This window comes from Octopus bimaculoides, chromosome 12 (assembly GCF_046866305.1).
Source record: "Octopus bimaculoides isolate indiv1 chromosome 12, ASM4686630v1, whole genome shotgun sequence".
In the NCBI taxonomy this organism is placed as follows: Eukaryota; Metazoa; Mollusca; class Cephalopoda; order Octopoda; family Octopodidae; genus Octopus; species Octopus bimaculoides.
In genome coordinates this window covers 48390405-48412242 of record NC_142939.1, presented here as the reverse complement: position 1 = coordinate 48412242, position 21838 = coordinate 48390405, and the positions used below count along the sequence as shown (strand labels likewise).

The 21838-nt window shown below is 34.4% G+C and overlaps 1 protein-coding gene across 23 annotated transcripts in view; it reads left to right on the top strand.

Annotated features, from left to right (window-relative positions):
• The window catches only part of LOC106879854 (zwei Ig domain protein zig-8), a 550351-nt gene that overhangs the window by 429898 nt on the left and 98615 nt on the right, over window positions 1-21838 (top strand). For 11 of the 23 annotated variants that reach the window (XR_016243844.1, XR_016243843.1, XR_016243841.1 and 8 more), the window contains one exon: window positions 19471-19509. The exons of the other annotated variants lie outside the window; for them this stretch is intronic. Coding sequence is in view for 6 of the 11 variants with exons in the window: in XM_089361017.1 (XP_089217143.1) it covers window positions 19471-19509 (39 nt within the window). In the remaining 5 variants the exon portion in view is untranslated. The remainder of the gene's footprint in view (window positions 1-19470; window positions 19510-21838) is intronic. 23 annotated transcript variants of the gene reach the window in all.

The window sequence follows — 21838 nt, the reverse complement described above, 5'->3', positions numbered from 1 at the left end:
GCCAGTAGTTGTCTAAAGTCATCTTGCTCATTAGTGTCAGTGGTCAACAGGAATGGGGTCTTGGGTGCAAGCAAAGATTATGTGAGAGCAGCTGAAAGGGGAGGTGTGTGCAAAAGCCTTGCAAACCTTCTCAGACATTTCCATCTGTTTAACATGCTTTGCTTCAATTTCTCAAATATGTTAATGTGGGCTTGGTGAAATTGCGATGGATCATCCAGCTCATATTTAGATAGGTCTTTTATTAGGATAGCAGACAGGCATAGTATAAGTTGTCCTCAGTTCTTGGAATCTGGTTTGGACCTGACCTCCGAGTGGATAGAAACAGGGAACAGGTGAGCAGGGTGGCCAATCTCACAGAAAAATGGGCAGAGAGGAAGCTGCTTTTGAAAAGCTGAAGAGAAGTAGTGAATGCATGCATTGCTTTTGTGATATACTAATGCCTAACCATCATAAAATGTCCCCAGAAAACACTGACTAGGTTGGAGCACCTGCTTTTCTGATCCTTATGGAAGGATCAGGTTCCATTGGTCATCCATCAAGAAATCCATCTGCTGTCAACACTCATTCCTTAGTGATCTTCTGATATCATCCTTGAAGATGCACCAGCTTGTGCTGAGGCTGACACATTTGCAGAAATATCTAAATCACTGCAATGATATCGACGACAAGGGTGAACTGGTGTGTGTCCTATGTGAGACACATCTTTCTTCAGCTCATCTTTTTTGACCAAGCTGCAGTCATGGGCCAAGCATAAATGAAGACTGGGTGTCTAGCACCTAAAATGTAACCAGGTTCTCGCAGCATTGTACCACGTGGACAAAGTTATTTTTGGGAAAGCAACTTAAGATTTCTGTAGGGGGTTACTTGAGGATATCAGCAATGATGGCCTGGGATTGACTCTGGGCATCAATAGCTTGAAGACTATGGATTACTTCTAAAAGACCTTGGCATTTAAGTCTACAGGGGTTGCTATCTATTTGAGACGAGCTCTTCAGACATGGAAGCACGAACATCCAAACCTATCCAAGATATATATAGTTGGAAGAAATCATCATCGTGCACCCAATCATTCAGTATTAGCAACTTGTGGGCTTGTATTGAGCAGCTATTGTCTCATGTAAGATGGATTTGGATGTCTGCCATGTTTTTAGTGAAGATCAATGTACCACCTCCCTTTAGCAGAGAAAGAAAGCAGATCTTTCTCTCTTTATTGGTTATAGCAAAAGAGGTGTTGCGATAAACCCACCAGTTTTTTTCATTTGAAGAGGAATGTGAGCGTAGAGGGAGAAGGTGCTGCTTTCTAGCGTTTTATTGGAAGGTGGCTGAGAGTGGCAAGACTGGGGAGGCTGAATGGACCTACACTGAGTATGCTTTTCTAAATAGGAGAAAAAAAAACTGGAAGATGGCACTTCTTATGTCTTGGAGCTGGCAGAGTATTCCAAGACTTTTTGTGTGAGGGTTTTCCTTGAATTACCCTAGATAGACAATCCCACTTTTGGGAATACTATTTATTAATTTTTTTTTTATAAATTCTGTTTTTATTTTACATCTTTTGGGAGAAACTCATTGTTGCAGTGTCTCCCTTTCATCAATATAAATCCTACCAGTTTGTATGTTATATCTTGTCTTAGGCCTTTGTGACCAATAAAAGAAATCATCTTCATAATAATAATAACAATAATAATAATAATAATTATTATTATTATTATTAAGGCAGTGAGCAAGTGGAATTGCTAGAACATTGGACAAAAATGATCAGTGGTATTTCTTCCAGTTCTTTAAGTTCTGAGTACAAATACCACTGAGGTCAATTTTGCCTTTCCTCTTTTCAGGGGTGATAGAATAAATTACCAGTCAAGTACTGGGGTCCATGTAGTTGACTAACCCCTTATTCCAAAATTTTACACCTTATGCCTGTAGAAGAAAGGATTATTATTATTGTTCAGGCAGCAAACGGAAAGATTTGTTAGAGCAATGGACAAGATGCTCAGCACATTTCTTCCAGCTCTTTATGTTATGAGTTCAGATTTAACTTGGGTCAACTTTGTCTTTCATTCTTTCATGGCCAATCAGTTAAGTACCAGTTAAGCACTGGGGTCACTCTAGTTGACTAAGCCCATCTTTCTAAAATTGCTGGTATTGTGCTAAAATCATCATCATTATTATCTATGGTTTGAAAAATACATAAAAAATTAAAAAGAATTATGTAAATGTTTGGAAGATATTCATAGAAATATCTTAGCTTAACAGATGTCTGAGCAGTATTTTACATTCCCAGTATTTCTATTTTTCTGGAACATCCCTGCCTCTATCTATACGGGTAACCATGAATTTCCTTTACAAAAATGATACTATATTATTCCAGTTTTACCAGTCACAAATTGCATAACAAACATTATTCTTTAGCTGTCATAATATTTTGAATCCTCCAATTAGGTTTAATTCTTCAAATTTGCATCTGCTCACTTCTGCACAATATAACCAAACAACATTGCAATGTCAATTGTTAATATGCTAGCAACATTTTCAAAGCTGATTTTTGTCCTATTTGATGGTAAAGGTGGATGATTTGGGTGAAAATGTTTAGCGAATGAAATTACTCTAAACATGCACCTCTGCAATGGAGAACATCAATTGAGGGGAGGGCACATGCCCTTGTTGGTCAGAGGGGTCTTGAATCTCTGTGATTCTGTGATTGGCTCTAGTTGAAGTCTTTCCTGTACTTGGTGGACCATATTATCAATGAATTCACGTATTTCGTATATCATGTGTATGCTTTTCATTTCATTTCTCCTTCACTGTTTTCCTTATTTTTCCTTCAAAACCTGATTTTATGTAAACCCCAGACATCAAAACTAGTCTTTGTAATAAACCCCTTTATCTGGCACCTCAGAGGTAAACAAAAACAGATCATCATCACTATCATTATCATTATCATTATCAATATTAAGATCAAGGAATTGGCTTCTGTATTGTACAAAATGCTTTGCAACTCTACTTTTGGCTCTTTATATACTGAATTCAAATACTGTTGAGGTCAAATTTTTGCCTTCCATTCCTCCAGGGGTGATAAATTAAAGTGCCAATCAAGTAGGGGGGTTAATGGCATTGATTAATTTTTCTCCATCAAAATTGTTGGCATTTTTCCTTAATACAAAAATGTTTAAGACAGCAAGCTAGAAGAATCATTAGAGTTTAAGAAAAAAACCATTTGCAACATTTCTTCCAGCTCTTTACAATACTGCTGAAGTCAGATTAGCTTTCCATCCTTTGGGATCAATAAAATATAGTACTAGTCAGATTCTGTGACAATCAGTTATTGCTCCTTTCAACCAAATTTGTAGCTTCATAGCTATTTAAGAATTCATTATTATTATTATTATTATTGTCTTTGCACAGCTTCTATCACTTGAGATGTATGACAGTGCCAGCTGTTCACTACCAGTGAACTTAGGTAACACCCCTTATTTTTCGAGCACCATCTGGAGTATTCGAGCGCTTCCAAGCAGTGCTGTTTTCGACAAATACTCCACCCTTATTGTAGCCCCTATTTGTTTCATGTACTTCTCAAGATTTTTGCTCACTGTTCCCTGGGCTCTGACAATTATTGGTACTTCTACTACCTTTTTCAGCGACCACAACTACTTAACCTCCCAAGCTAACCTATCTTATCTATCGACTTTCCTTTCTTCCTTATCGCATACCTTGTTGTCAGCTAGGCATGCTATATCTATGATCCAGTATCGTTTGCTTTCTTTCTCAATTAACAATTTGTCTGGCTTTCTGTTCTCTATCTCATGGTCGCACTGAATCTAAAATCCCATAGGATCATTGCATTATCATTTTCGATAATGACTTCGGTTTTATGTTCGTACCACTTTTTTTACACCTCACTACAATTGCTGGCCTTGTGCTAAAATTTGAAACCGTTGTTATTATTGTTATTAGGTATATATTATATTGTTGGAGAAATACTTTGTGATGTATTGTCTTAGACACCCCTGATAATGGTGAATATAGGTGCAGGAGTGGCTGTGTGGTAAGTAGCTTGCTTATCAACCACATGGTTCCGGGTTCATTCCCACTGCGTGGCACCTTGGGCAAGTGTCTTCTACTATAGCCTTGGGCCAACCAAAGCCTTGTGAATGGATTTGGTAGATGGAAACTGAAAGAAGCCCGTCGTATATATGTATACATACATATATATGTATGTGTGTGTATATGTTTGTGTGTCTGTGTTTGTCCCCCAACATCGCTTGACAACCGATGGTGGTGTGTTTACGTCCCCATAACCTAGTGGTTCGGCAAAAGAGACCGATAGAATAAATACTAGGCTTACAAAGAATAAGTACTGAGGTCGATTTGCTCGAGTGCTCCAGCATGGCCACAGTCAAATGACTGAAACAAGTAAAAGAGTATACTTGTTTTACCAGTAACACTTTTGGATGCACAATTGTAATGGCATGAGTCTGATTGCTGAACTGTGAGGGTGAGGAACTGTATTTTATGTCACTCAGGTGAAAATGAATTAAGTCTGCTACAAAACGGTTCTTTGCAGATTACTTGTCCAAAATCTCACAAAAGTGAGATGACAATAGCTTTTGATGTCTATAGTGTACAGAATGAAATATTCTTGAGAAAAGGCAAGATGGTCATGGTTGGAATAACTCAGATCTCAGCTTTATTGTATTAGAGCTGACCTAAGATTTAACAAGAAGAATATACAATGGAACTGATAAATTAAAATGACTGAGAGCTTCGTTAAATTCATTTAACCGTATTTAATTTTCATGTTTTAGAGTTCAAATCCTGTTGGAGTCAACTTTTACTTTTATTCCTCAGGGGCTCTTAATGTAAGTACCAGTAATATACACTGGGAGTCAATTTACTCAATTCAGGTCAAAATAAATTATTAAGGATCATGTGTGATGTAGTTACTGTTGTTGTTGTTGTTTTGCCCCAGGTCAGGTCCAGTCCAGCAGGATTATAATTAGAGCCATTTTACCCATGACCAACTCTACTTTTTTGTATATTATGGATTGTATTTTCCACTCCACTAAATCCTCTCCTTTATTTTTTTCAAAGACGACAGTATGTTATTTTTAGCAAATTGATAGGGTATAGGTGTTGTTGATGGCAGTGGTGGTGTAGTTTTGATTAGAGCTGGAGGTAGTGTTGGTGCCAGTGTGGTTGTTATTGATGGTGGTGGTGAGGGTATTAGTGTTAGTATTGTTGACGATTGCTGAGATAGTGATGATGCTGATGATGATAGTGATCTTGGTAGTTGTTGGCAATGTTGTTGTTGGTAAGGTAGTGGGGATGCTGGGGGTGGTGTTATTGTTGTGATGTTCTATCAGACATCTAATTGCAGAGGTGCCTTTGTGTCTAATGATCACATTTAAATATTTGCTTAGTTCTTATTGCAAATGATTATTATTATCATTATTATTATTATTATTATTATTGTTGTTGTTGTTATAAGAGTGACAGGAAATCACCTTTTGTTTTCTTTCTTATTCTTGGGAGGAAGCAGCAACCACAACAACAGTGTTGATGTGTCTTGGTGTGGTTCTATGTGAAAGAACCGTTATCAGAATTGTGCTAGATTCTTCACATCAGACACCATTCCTCGTCCCAAACTGTTGTGGAAAGATGATCTTGTAGATTATATGATAGAAGAACAAACATCTACTGAGACTTTGGATTAGACACACATCACGCACATATTTTCACATATATACACTCTTGCATGTGAGTGTATGTGTTTGTATATAGCTCTGAGTAAATAATATATCTTTACATATATAAATATATATATGTATGTTTGTGTGCATGTATATATATATGTGTGTATAAGTATGTATGCATATATATATATGTTTGTGCATATATATATATGTTTGTGCATATATATATATGTATGTATGTATGTATATATATATATATGTGTGTGTGTATGCATATATATATGTGTGTGTGTACGTATGTATGCATGTATGTATGTGTATGTGTGTGCATATATATATATGTGCATGTCTGTATGTGTGTGTGTAGTGTGCTTATATATGTGTATGTATGTATGTATGTATATGCATGTATGTGTATGTATATAGAGATGAAAGAATATTTGCATATCTATTCTTAACACATCCATGCAGCTTCAGACACTGAATGTGTTGGGTGCTATAGTGTTTGTCTTAAGGGAATATGTTCTCCTTTTTACTACAACAGAGTAGGTTAAGGGAGAAGTTATTCTTCTAACACACACACTATAGCACCCAACATATTTTGCATCTGAAATGCTTAAATGTGTTAAGGATAAATACACAAATAACATTTTATATAGAAGTGTATGTAGTGTGAATATATCTATCTATATACATAAAATAGAGTTTGTGTGTGTGTGTGTTCCCTAGGGATTGAGAAACTGAGTTGCCGATTTTAACAAATGAGGTATCAAAAGATTCAATAATCTTTCAACTACCAAATGAAGTATATTTTTGCACAACAATTCATTTTTACTACAAAAATAACCTCAAAAATGAGGTAGAGTCACACAATTTTGAGGTCATTTTGGGACAATATTTAGATTTACTTCTAATCTTCGTTGCCAATTTTAATGTTTTTAGTGTCAAAAAATGCAACAATGTACAAGGATTGTTATGAGTGCATTTGTGATGCACAAAACCGTATTTTTCAATGGAAAATGACCAAAAAGCATGCTTTTTGGAACAATTATTGGCACATTTTCTGTCAATAATGGCCTTTGTGCCACAACTAAACTGCCAATGTGAACGTCTTCAGTATTACATAAATAATGTCTTTGAAGTATTGTGATACCATTTCTTTGCACAAAGCCCTATTTTTCAATAGAAAACTGATTAATGAACTATGTTCTGGCATAATTGTGATAGCTTCTGGCATTACTATTGAAAACAATTTGTCCATGTAGATTTTTTTTTTTTGGTAGCAAACGACTCAGGAATGCCAAAGGAGCATTCTCAGGTTCAAATTCAATAAAATTTTCCCAAGGATTAAAGCACAGCAAGATCCTATATCCGTTCAAGTGTGGTAAAGATGTAAAGCAATGACTAAAACCTTTCATGCTTTTTTGCCTTTAACATTTTTCTCTTTATTCAACCCAATTTATGCAAAGTTACTTATCATTATTAGTATATATTCATACTTATTATTCATTCCATAAGCTGCAAAGTTTGTAAGGATTTTGCTACAATCTCACAATTTTTCGCAGTGGTTGAGCATGTACTATAATGTGAGTGCTGCGATGGAAAACAAATGTCTGACTAAATAACCCCAGTAAAGACAACAACAACAACACCGTGCATCAATGCGAGGGCAAATTAAGGTCACATACACACATGACCTGGTGAAAGTCTTTGATAGAGTACCATACTGAAAAATCTGTTAGTCACAAAGAAAGCTAAATGTGAATGAATAGTTAGCGAAAGACATGCAAGCTATGTAAAAAGATGCTACTATCAAGGTCTACATGTCCCACTGTCCACTCATTTCACCATATGTCCATATATATTGCTGTCAACTCTGTCATCATATGTTGGCATGACTTACAGACCACATTGTTAATATGTTGACCTATGTTTCATTTTATAAGATGGCTAGCTATGAGAAAGCTGTTCTGTTTAGCAATATGAGAGCTGTTATGTTTAGCAATATTCCACATTCATATAGTTCACATTTGAAACATTTTAGGGGAATTTTGGTAAGAAAGGGATTTACCTGCCAAATCAAGCAGTTGTGACTACATCGCAAAAGCTCACGTATTTGTTTGTTGTTGTTGTTGTTGTTTTCTCTTCTTTCTATTGTTGTTGCTCAATAGCCACAGTCTGATCTGCACACAAACAGTTCCTATAACAGTTTGGTAACTAAGTGAATATTTCACAGACATTTCATAAATCAAAACTCTACTTTTTTAAGCGAACATAAAAGAAAAGAATCAATGTAAAAAAAAAAATTTTTTATTAATTTTTTATTTTTATATTTCAAAGAAAAGACGTAAAACCCTTTAACAATTTTTCTTTGTTCAATAAATAAATTTAGAGAAGTGGGGAGAGGGGGTGGGGGGATGGGGGTGGCGATGGAGTTCCACAACAATAGCAGCAGCAATAAATAAATAAATGATAATTTATTTTGTTAGAAATGTTCCAACGTCAAAGATTTTCTTTTGAAATTCAACCACGCCATATTTCTGATAATAAGGTCTGTTAGGCCCGCCCAGACCTTTCTTTGCCATTTTCCAAAACTCCACCAGGTCTTCAAGTGTGTGTGTATGTATGTATGTGTGTGTGTGTGTGTGTGTGTGCAAGTATGTGATTCTTGCTTTTCTGTTTGTTTCTGGTTGTTCCAGCAACATTGCACTCCATATATCTATGCATTTGTGTGGTACAGGGGAAAATATGTTAGCCTCATAACTGATTAGATCATAGGGACAGCAAGAAAGGCTTTCTCTTTCTCTCATGTAACTAGGATAAATAACACAATCACTACTCATTATTTTTCTAGTAAAAACATTCTAATCGGTAAGGATTTAGACTCAGCTTATGAGTTAATATTTTCCTTTCCTATAAAATAATCTGTTTTGTCTTTGAGCAAGTTTCTTTATCACAGACTCATGTCAACCCATGCCTTCTAAGTTAAAATGGGCATATGGAAACTGTGTAGAATCCCATTCGATGGACTGTCCATGTAATTTAAAAACCCTGCCATGTCACACTGTTTTTGCTTTGGAATTATATTAAGTTCACATGTGTGGAAAACTCATGGCTTGCCCAATAATTTGATTTAACAAACTGAATATCTAAATCAGTGGTACTCAACCAGGGTCCATATAAGACTTTATTGCTAAAATTTATCTGCAAGAAATTCGTTATACTTCTACAACACACAAAATATCTTAATGTCTTATATACAGTTCCTGTGAAGGTGCGTGGCTTAGTGGTTAGGGTATTCAGCTCATGATCATAAGGTTATGAGTTCAATTCCCGGTGACGCGCTGTATCCTTGAGCAAGACATTTTATTTCACTTTATTTCACATTTCTCCAGTCCACTGAGCTGGTAGAAATGAGTAATATCTGTATTCAAAACACTAACCTTGTCACGTTCTGTGTCATGCCGAATATCCCCGAGAACTACGTTAAGGGTACACGTGTCTGTGGAGTGCTCAGCCACTTGCACGTTAATTTCACAAGCAGGCTGTTCCGTTGATTGGACCAACTGGAACCTTCGACGTCGTAAGCAACAGAGTGCCAACAACAACAACCATGTATGTACCAGTAATATCTAGTGGAGGAGTCACCTGAACATACTCTCTATTAATAAAAGTTAGTGTTATCTTTTGTTAAACATAAAACACACATTCAACTTATATAGATGAGAGAAAGAAAGAAAGAGAGAGAGGGAGAGAGAAAGAGAGAGAGATTGTTTAGATGATATTGAGTTACACTATATTATATTGAACATGATGGAATGATTAGTTGCATAATGCAAATTACATAATTAAAGCTTAATTTCAAATCATCAGAGAGGTATAACTTTTATATGTAACATTACTGGATTGAAAGGATGACACAATTCACCATTGTAAATTGGTGTAAACCAAATCAATATATATTCTATGCTATGTACACATATACTTTTCCTTGTGAGTAACACTTAACCATTTGGAGCTATTGAATATGTTCTGCTTTATATGATTTACTTTCTAAATCATTTGACACGAGCTCTAAATTTTTGACACTGGCTGGATTAGTTCTGTTTATATTTTTGTACTCGAAAGTTCATTCTACCATCTTCTTTGTCTCATAATGCTCAACTAATGTTTTTATGTTCATAAATTCTGATGATCAAATTAATTTTCTCCTTTTCCTCATTGATAAATCTAATCAATATAATATATATTATGCTATGCTTCATCAATATATATTTAATACACTCTATGTATTTGTATTTTCACTTATTCTGCTATTAATTATTCTACTTCATATATTCTACTGTATTCCACTATTATCCTTTATATTCAATTTACTGAGAGGTATCATGTATTCAACTTTAGCCTATTTACTTAGTATACTGCATGCATGTAATTCTTGCTTTGAGCAGAACAAAAAAATATAATAATTTGAAATTACAGATTCAATATTCAGAAGGTTAAGGTGTATTGGTGCCTCTTTATGTCTATACAAGAAATATTGTTCTTCTGGAACTTTTGTAGTGAATATGAATAGTAATGGTTATAATGTACATTTGTAGCTTTTGCACAGAATGTCTCAAATCTGTTGTAAATGTGCTGCCTTTGCATAAACTAAACCTGTCTCCCTTGAAAACCATTAGAAAATGTATGTAACCTGTTTGTAAGGTTATGTACCCATGTGTTAATATGCATATAATTTGGTAGTTTTGAATACACATACACATATGACATTTGTAAGTTTAGGTAGAACATTTATTGTAGAAAATAATATAATGTAGGATAATAAATGAATCATTGATTACACCATTATACATATTAAAAGTAATCAAACCTGTATAACTATTTGGGGAGTGATAAATATTTTTTTTTGTGGTTATTTTGACATTTTTATTTACATCTTCACACTCATTAGCACCTTTCATCATGTACATTTTTCAATAATATCTGCATCATTATTGATGGTTCAGGTATTCTTGTATTTTATAAACAACCTCTCATGTTTTGTTTTGTGTTGTTTTGTACATTTATTCTGTGTAACACTCAAACTTCAAATTCGTAACAAAGGATACAAACAGAAATAGGAAGCGAGATCTAAATACTGGTGGTTGCGCAATTTAAAGTTGGATTGCAATTGGCAAATACATGTATATCTGTGTGTGAGGGTGCGTGTGTGTGTGTGTGGTTAAGAAGCTTACTTCCTGACTGTGTGGTCTTGGGTTCAATTTCATTATATGGTTCTATATGCAAGTATCTTCTGTAGCACTGGACCGATTAATGCTTTTGAGTGGATTAGGTGGACAGAAACTGAGTGAATCCCTTAGTGTGAATGTGTGAGAGAGAGACAGAGATAAAGAGAGAGAGACAGAGAGTGTGTGTGTATATATATACCCTTGTCTTGACATGACCTGAGAGTTGTAAATGGGATTTGTTGTCATACAAGCAAGGCTGTTCATTTCCAGTCTTCTGTGAAATACATGTCTAGCTATGTGGGAATATCACTTGCTTGGAAAGAGATAAGGGATGGAGACAAAAAGGGAATCTGGCCATAGAAAATCTGCCTCAACAAATTTCATCTGAGCCATGCATGCCAGAAATGTGGCCATTAAATAATCATCATCATCATTGTTTAATGTCCATTCTCCATGATGGCATGGGTTGGATGGTTTGACAGGAGCTGACCAGCTGAGATGTACATAAGTAGAAGGATTTAAGCTATTTTCTAATATGAGACAAAAGATAATTCAGTTTTATCTCTTACAAAGAATTGAAGTCTGCTTTGTAAATCCCTAGATATATAAAGAATAATTAAATAAATATATAAATAAATAAATGTGAAGGCCATGGTTGGATACATATGATAATAGATTCTACTTGAAAACAGTTCTGACTTGAGGGTTAAACAACTACATATACAAAGAACTTGTTTACTGTTTACTGGCCTAATTGTGTGTTCAAGTGGCCAGACCATCTTTAACCACTGGGCAGCCTTGGATGATTGGTTATGAACTGCTGACCCGTGCAAATAATCTGGCACAATGACCACTTGGCCAGTTAAGACTTTCATTATATTTTCTTTGTGGTGGTCAATATACATTTACCAAAAATCCTTGAAGCGCTATTTTCTGCTCTGGCTCAAAACCACCATTAAAGTAAATCTAATAAATTCATAGACCATGCTACTTGTTCTTTTAACCATTATCTGGTCATCTGCCATTTCACAATTCCTGGGTCATCTTATTTTATTTTTAGATATTGAACTCTTCTAAATGATCTTGTACATTTTATAAAGATTTTTCTTTATAATCATCATCATCATCATCATCGTAGCCACCGATGCCTCATCATCATCATTGGCAGCTGCAGTTGGTGTATTTTTCTTTTGGGAACGAACTTACATTTTTACCAATAAACATCACTGGCTTAAAAACTTTATCAATGGTGAATGGCAAGGTTGGGTGGGTAGTGGTAAAAATACAATTTGAGAGACTTTCAAGTCTTCATGTATATGTATGCATACATACATACATACATACATTTTTGCTCAAAAACACGTACACACACACACACACACACACACACACACACACACACACACACACACACACACACACATAACTTTCATCAACTTAATCCCTTGACTTGGGAGATAAAATTGCTAATGAGGTGAATAAAACAAAAACGATATTCCAATAAAATATAAAGTTTTATATGGTTTTTATTCAATTTGCTAAGCTCCAGAACATTGAACTCAAGAAGTGGTAGGAGGATAACTCAGGCTAGTAGGAGGATAAGTATAACTTCCAACAATTTGCTGAGCAAGTCGTATACAAACTTCTTACAACCCTGTGAACTAGGTTCAATTCTTTGTTGATGGAATTGTTTCTTTATTTTGTCTATATTTTATTATTTATCTTTTGTAGGTTAGTTAGTTAGGAAGGCAGTGACCTCAACACATGTAGTTTTTTTGTTCCTTTCCATTTCCAAAATGGTCAAAGTTGCTGTGACTGGAATCCTTCTTGAGAGACTGGCCAATGTGATACAGCTGGTGCACTACTTTCACACTGGTCAAACTATTGTAGTTCATGTGCTTATCTGAAACTGGTCAAACTTATGTAGTCAATGCCCTTTTCTCTGAGTGGCTAAACTGTTGTAGCAGATGGACTGATCAAATTTTTGCAGCTGGTGCCCACCCAGCCTAATCACCTGTACGTAAAACTGTGGACAAAGTAGGAACAGGGAGAGAAGTCTGATCTAAATACTTGCAGCTAAATAAACTCTCCCAAAGACCACATATCCTCATGTTGTCATTTTTGTTTGGCCCCTGGCTAATCCTGATTCAGAAGACTTAGGATCAAACACATTCCTGCTGGGATGACCCTGTTCTGTTGACAAGCAAATCTGTGATATTGAGCAGAATATTTGCTGTAGCCCATCTTTTATACCAAGACAAAACAATGTACATGATAACACTTCCAATCAATTAAGATAAGAAGCCATGAGAGCCACTGCCTAGTACTGCATCAGACCATTATTATTATTATATTTATTTTTATTTTGTTGTTATTATTATTGACAGCATGTTACAAAACAGTGAGGATTTGGTGGAAATGATACAGTAATGAACTAGATGTTGTAAACTTTTTTATTTACATTCATTCCTGTGTATTCTCAGCTCAGATTCCACTGGATTTGACCTTTAATTTTCATCCTTCCAGGGTCAGTAAAGTGATTAACTGTTGTAAACTGGCCACACCTCTTCTTTGATGTTGCAGATTTCACACCAGATTTGATCTCATAAGCTAAGAACACACAGTTCATTTCTAATCACGTGATCCATTCAACTCACATTCACTCTCTTATTTGAATCAGCTTAAAAACAACAATAGCAGAAATAAATTTTAATTTATCTCAACAATTTGTTTTCAATTAAGCAATTAAGTAATTGTTGATTAAGTTAAGATTCATGAAAGAAAAACATTTTATATTTAATTTGTGGGTACAAAAAAAGAAAAAAAAGAAGTGAAAAAATCTGAATGCAAAAATAAAACAAAACTGAAGTTAACGAAGGAATCAGACAAATTATTTATTAATATACCTGTTTGTAGAAAGTTTCTGTCGCATGTCTAAGCTGTTTTTACTAATGATGTCTTCATCAAATATCAAATGAGAGAGTGGTGGGAAACGTGTGTGGAGTGGGTTGATGGGCAACATTGTGACATTCATGCATTTCCCAGAGCATTAAAACTTTATATTCTATCCTGTTTTATTCACTGTATCTATGACTAAGATACTTAACCCTTAATAACACAGTCCACTTGGTTGTAAATAAATACAATCACATAGATAACTGATCCACAATACATTACTGGTAATATATTCTGCCCCTCTCCTCTCTCACCCCTGGTGAGAATGAAGGCAAAGTCAACTTCAGCAGGATTTGAACTCAGAACTTTGTTCATTTATGTTACATCCATTTTTCCATGTAGACATCATTTTACAGCCTGATATCTTTCCTGTAACTAGTTTCTGCCATCAACCATTTTTCTAGTAAAGTTTCATATCTGGGACAATTTCAACCATTAAATAACATTTTGAATTTATTCTTTATATTATTTCTACCAAATTTATGTCTGATCTTTATGTTTAGGAACTTCAAGATAATTTTATTTTCAAAATTTTTCAAAAATTTATTAAAGAAATTTTGTGTGTGTTGTGGTTTGTTACAAATTAACCATATTTCTTTTATGGTGAAGACAGTCTTTCTAAAGAGTCAAATCTCATATGAAGAACATCTCTTATCAAAATGTGAGTGGGATGTTCTTATAGTTGTTGCGGTAATAGGTTTTTGTTGTTGTTTAGTTTTAAGTGAATGAACTCTGCCCAAGCTGAGAGCTTTATAGCCAAAGACATTCCAACTTTGCCTATCCTGACTGTTGGGGAGTATTTAGGACTGTGTGTTTATAAAAAGAAAAAACTTAAGAAATTATCATTAAAAATGCAATATAAAATTAACTCACAAATATGAAATGCTATAGTAATCGTAGAATTAAATACCTCACATAAGCGCTGGTGTGCTTGTGTTGTAAGAAGTTTACTTTACAACCACATGGACCTGAGTTCAGTCCCACTGAGTGGCACTTTGGGCAAGTCTTCTATAGCCTTGGGCTGACCAAAGACTTGTGAGTGTATTTGCTAGATGGAAAGTGAAAGAAGTTCATCGTATATATGTATGTATATATATATATATATATATATATATATATATATATATATATATATATATATATACATATATATCTATACACACACACACATATATATATATATATATATATATATATATATATATAGGTTGATAGTTTAATATTTTTTTTATTTATTTAAAATAAATATATACATATTATATGGGCATTGTAAAATCCAATTCGGCGTTTTATCACCTGCACATCTGTCAATATGTCCGCTCAGGGCAATTTGCCTGTACTGGGGGAAGTGAATCTGTTCCTTATGCACAAAGAAAGGCTCGTTTGGCCTACATAGTTATGGCCACAACCTGAGCAGGTTAGGACATAGATAAGGTTGTGGGAGGCACATGTGAAGTTAGTTTTGATTGAGAATTTTTGTCTTTGCTGGAATGTGAATTCCGAGCCTTCAGTTAGGTGTGGGCATGTACCACAATTGGGTCGTCTGCATTTTTTAACTGTTGGTATTGTATGTATTGAGTATAGTTTTGCATTTGTAAGGAGTCTCTTGAGTGATTTGTCTTGTCTTTTAAATTTCAGTAATTTGTGTTTATTTAGGATGCTGTTCATTTTCGGGTCTTGAGTGAGCAGAGGGAGATTTTGTATAATTGTGTTGTAAGCTTCATTGTTTCTAGGGTTGATATGTATGGGAGTGATTTGAGGTGAGGTGTGGTGTTTTGTTTTGTTGTTTTTAGTGTGTTTGTGTCCAATTTCTTGGCACGTTCAATTCCATGTTCTATAAGTGTAGCTGGGTATTGACATTTGATGAGTGTTATTTTGAGTTCTTGCAATCAAAGTTCCCGAGTGGTTGTGTCAGATAAAATCGTACAAATCCTTTTTGCTAGATTGAATGGAATATTTATTTTGGTGTGTTTAGGATGGCATGAACTGAAAAGGAGATACTGCTTAGAGTCTGTTGGTTTGTAGTAAATGTCAGTTGCGATGTGGTTGTTGGACTAATTTTAGCAATGAACAGCTCCCTTTTCTGGACATCTTGATTTAAAAAAAGTCCAACAACCACATCGCAACTGATTTGTTAAAATTTGTTAAAATGTTTTGTGTATAATAGAAGTGTAACTAATATATTGCAGATGAATTTTAACAGCAAAATCTTATGCTGACCCCTCAAAAGTCATATGGATCCTAGTTGAAAACCACTGACCCAAATTTCTTACTAAATCAAAAAATATTCCAACATTGTAAACATGTTATAATGGTAGTTTTGTTGTTGTTGTTGCTTTTTGTGCCGGGTCAGTCATAATTGAGCAGAACCATGACCAAAGCAGTTTTAATCATGACTAACCCATATTTTGGTATATCTGCATCTACATTATTCAATGTGTCCTTACATTCTCATTTTTTTTTTTCTTTACCAAGAGGCTAAGTTATAATCTGGCTGCTATTTTGAGCAACCACATTAAGGCTTTTGCACTGCTATGGTTGTCATCAGAAGGCAAAGTTACCTCATTATAATCATTATATTACAAAACCAGAGACAGTATATTATTACCAAAAATAAAAAAAATATATATATAAAAGCAACCATGAAATCTGTGTTCAGGCTGACAGAGCAAGGTTCTTGTACCAACAGCAACTTAATAATTAACCATTATTTACAGTTCTATAAATACACATCTATCATTTGTCTTGAAGCCTATCTGTGTCTTGTCATGGCACTTTCATGATGAAGTATTACTTAACAACATCACATTATCAAAGTGACTCACACAACTTAGTTGTTAGGTAATTCCTGATTGTAGGTACTTCACTTCTCTCTCTAATTACAACCACACACACACACACACACATACATACGTGTATATATATATATATATATATATATATATATATATATATATATATATATATATATAGAGAGAGAGAGAGAGAGAGAGAGAGAGAGATGAGACTGCTTAGTACTTGAAAACCAACTGAGCAGAGAAGGAGTCTGAGATTTTTATCCTTTGATCATGCAAAACCTAGCTAATTTTCAAGTCTCCATTGTATCCAGATACAAAGAGAAACTGTAGCTAAAAAGTGAAATAATTTTGTCACTCAAATTTGTTACAGTCTGTTACTAATAGCAAATAGAAAATATACATCTATTCAGTATTTGCTATACAATAAAGCATTCCATAATAATATATTCTGTATGTTGTACTCTACTCACCTTGCATCTATATTTTCTAAAGTACCATTGCATCATGGTAATAGAGTCTTTCAACAGTAATGGCAGTATTGTAAAATTGATGATTGTTCCTTTGTTTTCTCTTAGTGCTGAGTCATTGTACAGCTCTTTCTTTCAATGCATTAGAAATACAGACAAGCAAAACACTGCACATACCTGAACACAGAATTGCATATGGTTGTGCAGTAAAAACATGCAACACAAGTAACGCTATTGAAATGATGAGAAGAAGGATGATGATAATAATAAAATAATAATAATAATAATAATAGCAGTTGTGGATTGCCTTCAATTTATAATGAGGTTTCAATTGTTCACTCAACTGAATCATCTGCTCCTGAATTACTTTGTAAATGGCTGAGTATTTCACAGGCCTCTGTTCAGTTTCTATCTTTTTAGATTCACTCACAAGTTATGGGTTAACCCGTAGCTATAAGCAAAATCTTTAACCCAAGATGCTTAGCAATGGAGTTGAACCTGGAACATCATGGTTTCACAGCAAACTTCTTAACCATTCAGCCATACTACACCTACTATGATGATAATAATAATAATAATAATAATAATAATAATAATAATAATAATAATAATAATAATAATAATAATAACAACAATGACAAAAATAATCCATTCTACTATAGGCACAAGGCCTGAAATTTGAGGGATTGGTACTAATCGATTACATTGACCCCAGTGATTTACTGGTACTCAATTTATTGACCCCGAAAGGATGAAAGGCAAAGTCGACCTCAGTGGAATTAAAACTCAGAACATAGCAACAGGTGAAATACCACTAAGCTTTTCATCCAGTACGCTAATGATTCTGCCATCTCACCACAGAATAATAAGAATCCTTTTTACTTTAGACACAAAGCCTGAAATTTGGGGAGTGGGAGTCAATAGATTACATCAGTCCCAGTGCTAAACTGTTACCAATTTGATCGACCCTGGAAGGATGAATGGCAAAATTGACTTCAACGGAATTTGAAGTCAGAATGTAAAACTGGAAGAAATGCAGTTTAACATTTTGTTCAGGGCAGCAAAAAATTCCGCCAGTTTGCTGCCCTGTTGATATTTAATCTGCAATAATAATACAACAGCATCGAAAAATACCTTAGGAATGAGAACCCAGGTTCGAAATTTCCCCAAGACACCTGATGAAGGCTAGAGGGTATATCAGCCGAAACGTTGTGTTAACAACAAACAAGATGAGGACAAATATCCGTCAATTGTAAATAATGTAAATAATTCTTAGAAGACATTTTAAGATCCACAAAAATCAGAATTTAACTGCAACTCTTGGTGGTCCAAATCAGATATGCTATTTATGTGGGTGTCTTTTCAAAATATTGTCTGGTTTAAGAAGCCACATTAGATGCCAGGATAGATCTAAGGTGTAAGTACAAGAAATGGTCAGATTCTGCATAAGGAGTAGACAACCACCATGTGTGTGTGTATGCGTGCGTGTGTATCACTCTATAAAACTGATCATGAATATGTATTGAGTACTTTACACAGAAAAAGAATCAAACCATACATGTATATGTATAATTATTATTATAAAATCAAATACCTACATATAGACACATATGTACACATATTACATAGGCTCACTACTATCTCTCTACACACTACATAATATAGTTCTCCAGCTGTTCTTTCTTCTGTTTCTCTCTTTCTTTCATATCTTCTCTCTCTCTCTCTCTCTCTCTCTCTCTCTCTCTCTCTCTCTCTCTCTCTCTCTCATACACCCTTAATGACTCTTAATGTCATATTCTTTCCATATCACTCTGTCACCATCTTACACATCCATAATTAGTCAGCCATATTCTCTCTCTTTTTTTCTCATATATTACCTCTCTCTCTCTCTCTCTCTCTTTCCCTATCTATCTCTTCTCATCTAACTTTTGTTCCTATCCTTCACTCTCTTTTTCCCATAATCTGTTTTAGCTCTCTCTCTCTCTCTCTCTCTATCTATCTATCTATCCATCTATCTATCTATCCATCTATATTTCTCTCTCCACTGTCTCACACATATACATGCACATACATACACACACAAACACATAGACAAACTCTCATAAGTTTCACAGCCATTAGTCTCCATCTCCCACCTTCTCACCACTCCTTTACACTCACTCCCACCATCTTCATCTCACACTCAGTCCCATTGCCTCTCACTCTCCTTCCCCTCCTTTTCCTCTCTCACCTCTCTCTTTCTCTCTCCTCGCTTTCTTTCTATCTCTCTCTCTCTCTCTCTCTCTCACACACATACAATTCAAATATGTTTCTTTTACACCATGTTTTTCAGGAGAAAATTCAGTAGAGGTGGGGAATGCAGACACTCCAGGTAATGGAACATTTTTTTGTGATCAACTTCACTATTTTATATATACATACATGTATGTTTGTGTATATATATATATATATATATATATTTATACATATATATATTCATTTATTTATTTATACATACATATATATTATACACATATGTATATATACATATACATACATCTATATAGATGTATATATATATATATATATATATGTGTATATACATATACATACATATATATAGATGTGTATATATATATATATATATATATATATATATATATATATATATATATATATGAGTAGATAGAAAGGTAGTTAGATAGAAATACATTTCGTGATCAGCAAGGAGTCTCATGAAACATAATAGAGTAATAACAGAGAATGATCTCAGCTCAACAATAATTACACTCTATTTTTGTATTGAGTACTTATTTCTCTTGTTTGTAGATGCAAACACAAGCACATATATGATATATATCATATATATCATATATATATATATATATATATATATATATATATATATATATGTATATATATGTATGTATGTATGTATGTATATATGCATGTACACATCTATACATATCTTTATCTATCTATATATCTATCTATCTATCTATCTAAAAAAATACATACACACACACACACACACACACTGTCATGAAGACACACATACTCATAATCATCCCTACGTATATGTATATAAATAGACATACATACAGATATATTGCCATCATCATTTTATGTCTACCTTCCATGCTGGCATGGGTTGGTGGGGTCATCGCAATCTGCTTTCATACACTGGTGCTTGTACGTATCATTTTTGAGGTTTGGTTTCTGTGGTTGGCTGCATTTCGTCTTGCCACCATCTCTAGAGTGATTGGTAAGTCCTCAGCCTAAAGGAACCCTATATATATCATTTAATGACTACAAGAGTTATATGTGAGCTACTTCAAGTTTCATGATGGGATAGTGCAATTATCAGACACACCAGTATAGTGTACCATGCATGATGCAGCAATAATTTAAGCTTTTGTTTTTGCTTTGTTTTTAGCCTGAACGATTGCCAGATTGTTTGCAGCATGCTTTACAAACTGATTTGATTATTGCACCATCCAAGCATGAAACTCGAAGTAGCTCAATTATAATTCCTGTATTCGTTAAACAATGTTTATCTCTTACTGGCCTGAGTACTTTTTTTTTTTTGTTGATCATAGCTATGATCATACAGTACAATTCATATCCACATAAGCATTATACAAACATCATTCAGCAAATTACAACACTTGTCTAAACAATCAACACATGTCTAAACAACAAATGTATTGTTAAAATAGCACCAGAAGCAACAAGCTAAATTTCGCAATAATGCAAAACTGACCAATCCACCCCATTTCTCACCCCCAAAACATGATGCTATAAATACACCTTGCAAACATGGAAGTATACTTGATAGTGAAATGGAAACTTACATGAGACTGTTGGCAAAAGAATACAATATTATCAATAATAGTTGCTTTTATCCCGTCATAAGGTCTGAGATTTTCGTGTGCATGGTAAGTTGACTAGATTAACCCCAATATATGAGAGGTACTTTATTTTTATGAAACTCAGAAGAATGGAAATCAAATTTCACTTCAGCAGGATTTGAGCTGAGAATGTAAAGAGTTAGAACAAATGTTGGATAGCATTTTGCTTGATGAGTAAATGATTTTGCAAGCTCAGTGCCATAACAATAATAATATAATAATAATAATAATAATCCTTTCTACTATTGGCACAAGACCATGACATTTTGCAGGAGGGAACTAGTCAACTACATTGACCCCCAATGCTTGACTGAAATATTTTATTGACTCTGAAAGGATGAAAGGTAAAATCAACTTCAACAGAGTTTAAACTCAGAATGTAAAGAATTGATAAAAAAAAATGCTACTAAGCATTTTGCCGAATGATTCTGTCAGCTTACCATCTTACAATAATAATAATGAAAATAATCCGTCTTTGTTATATGCACAAGATTTGAAATTTAGTGGAGGGGCAAGTCCACTACATCAACTCTAGTGCTCAACTGGTACTTATTTGCATCAACACTGAAAGGATGAAAGGTAAAGTTGACCTCAAGGGAATTTGAACTTAAAGGATAAAGACACAACGAAATGCTGCCAAGCGTTTTGTCCGGTGTACTAACAATTCTGCCAGCTTGCTGTCTTAATAATAATGGTAAAAGTAATTAGAACGATAGTTTCAAATTTTGGCACAAGGCCAGCAATTTTGAAGGTTGGGGTTTCATCAATGACAATAATAATCCTTTCTATTTTGGGCACAAGGCCTGAAAT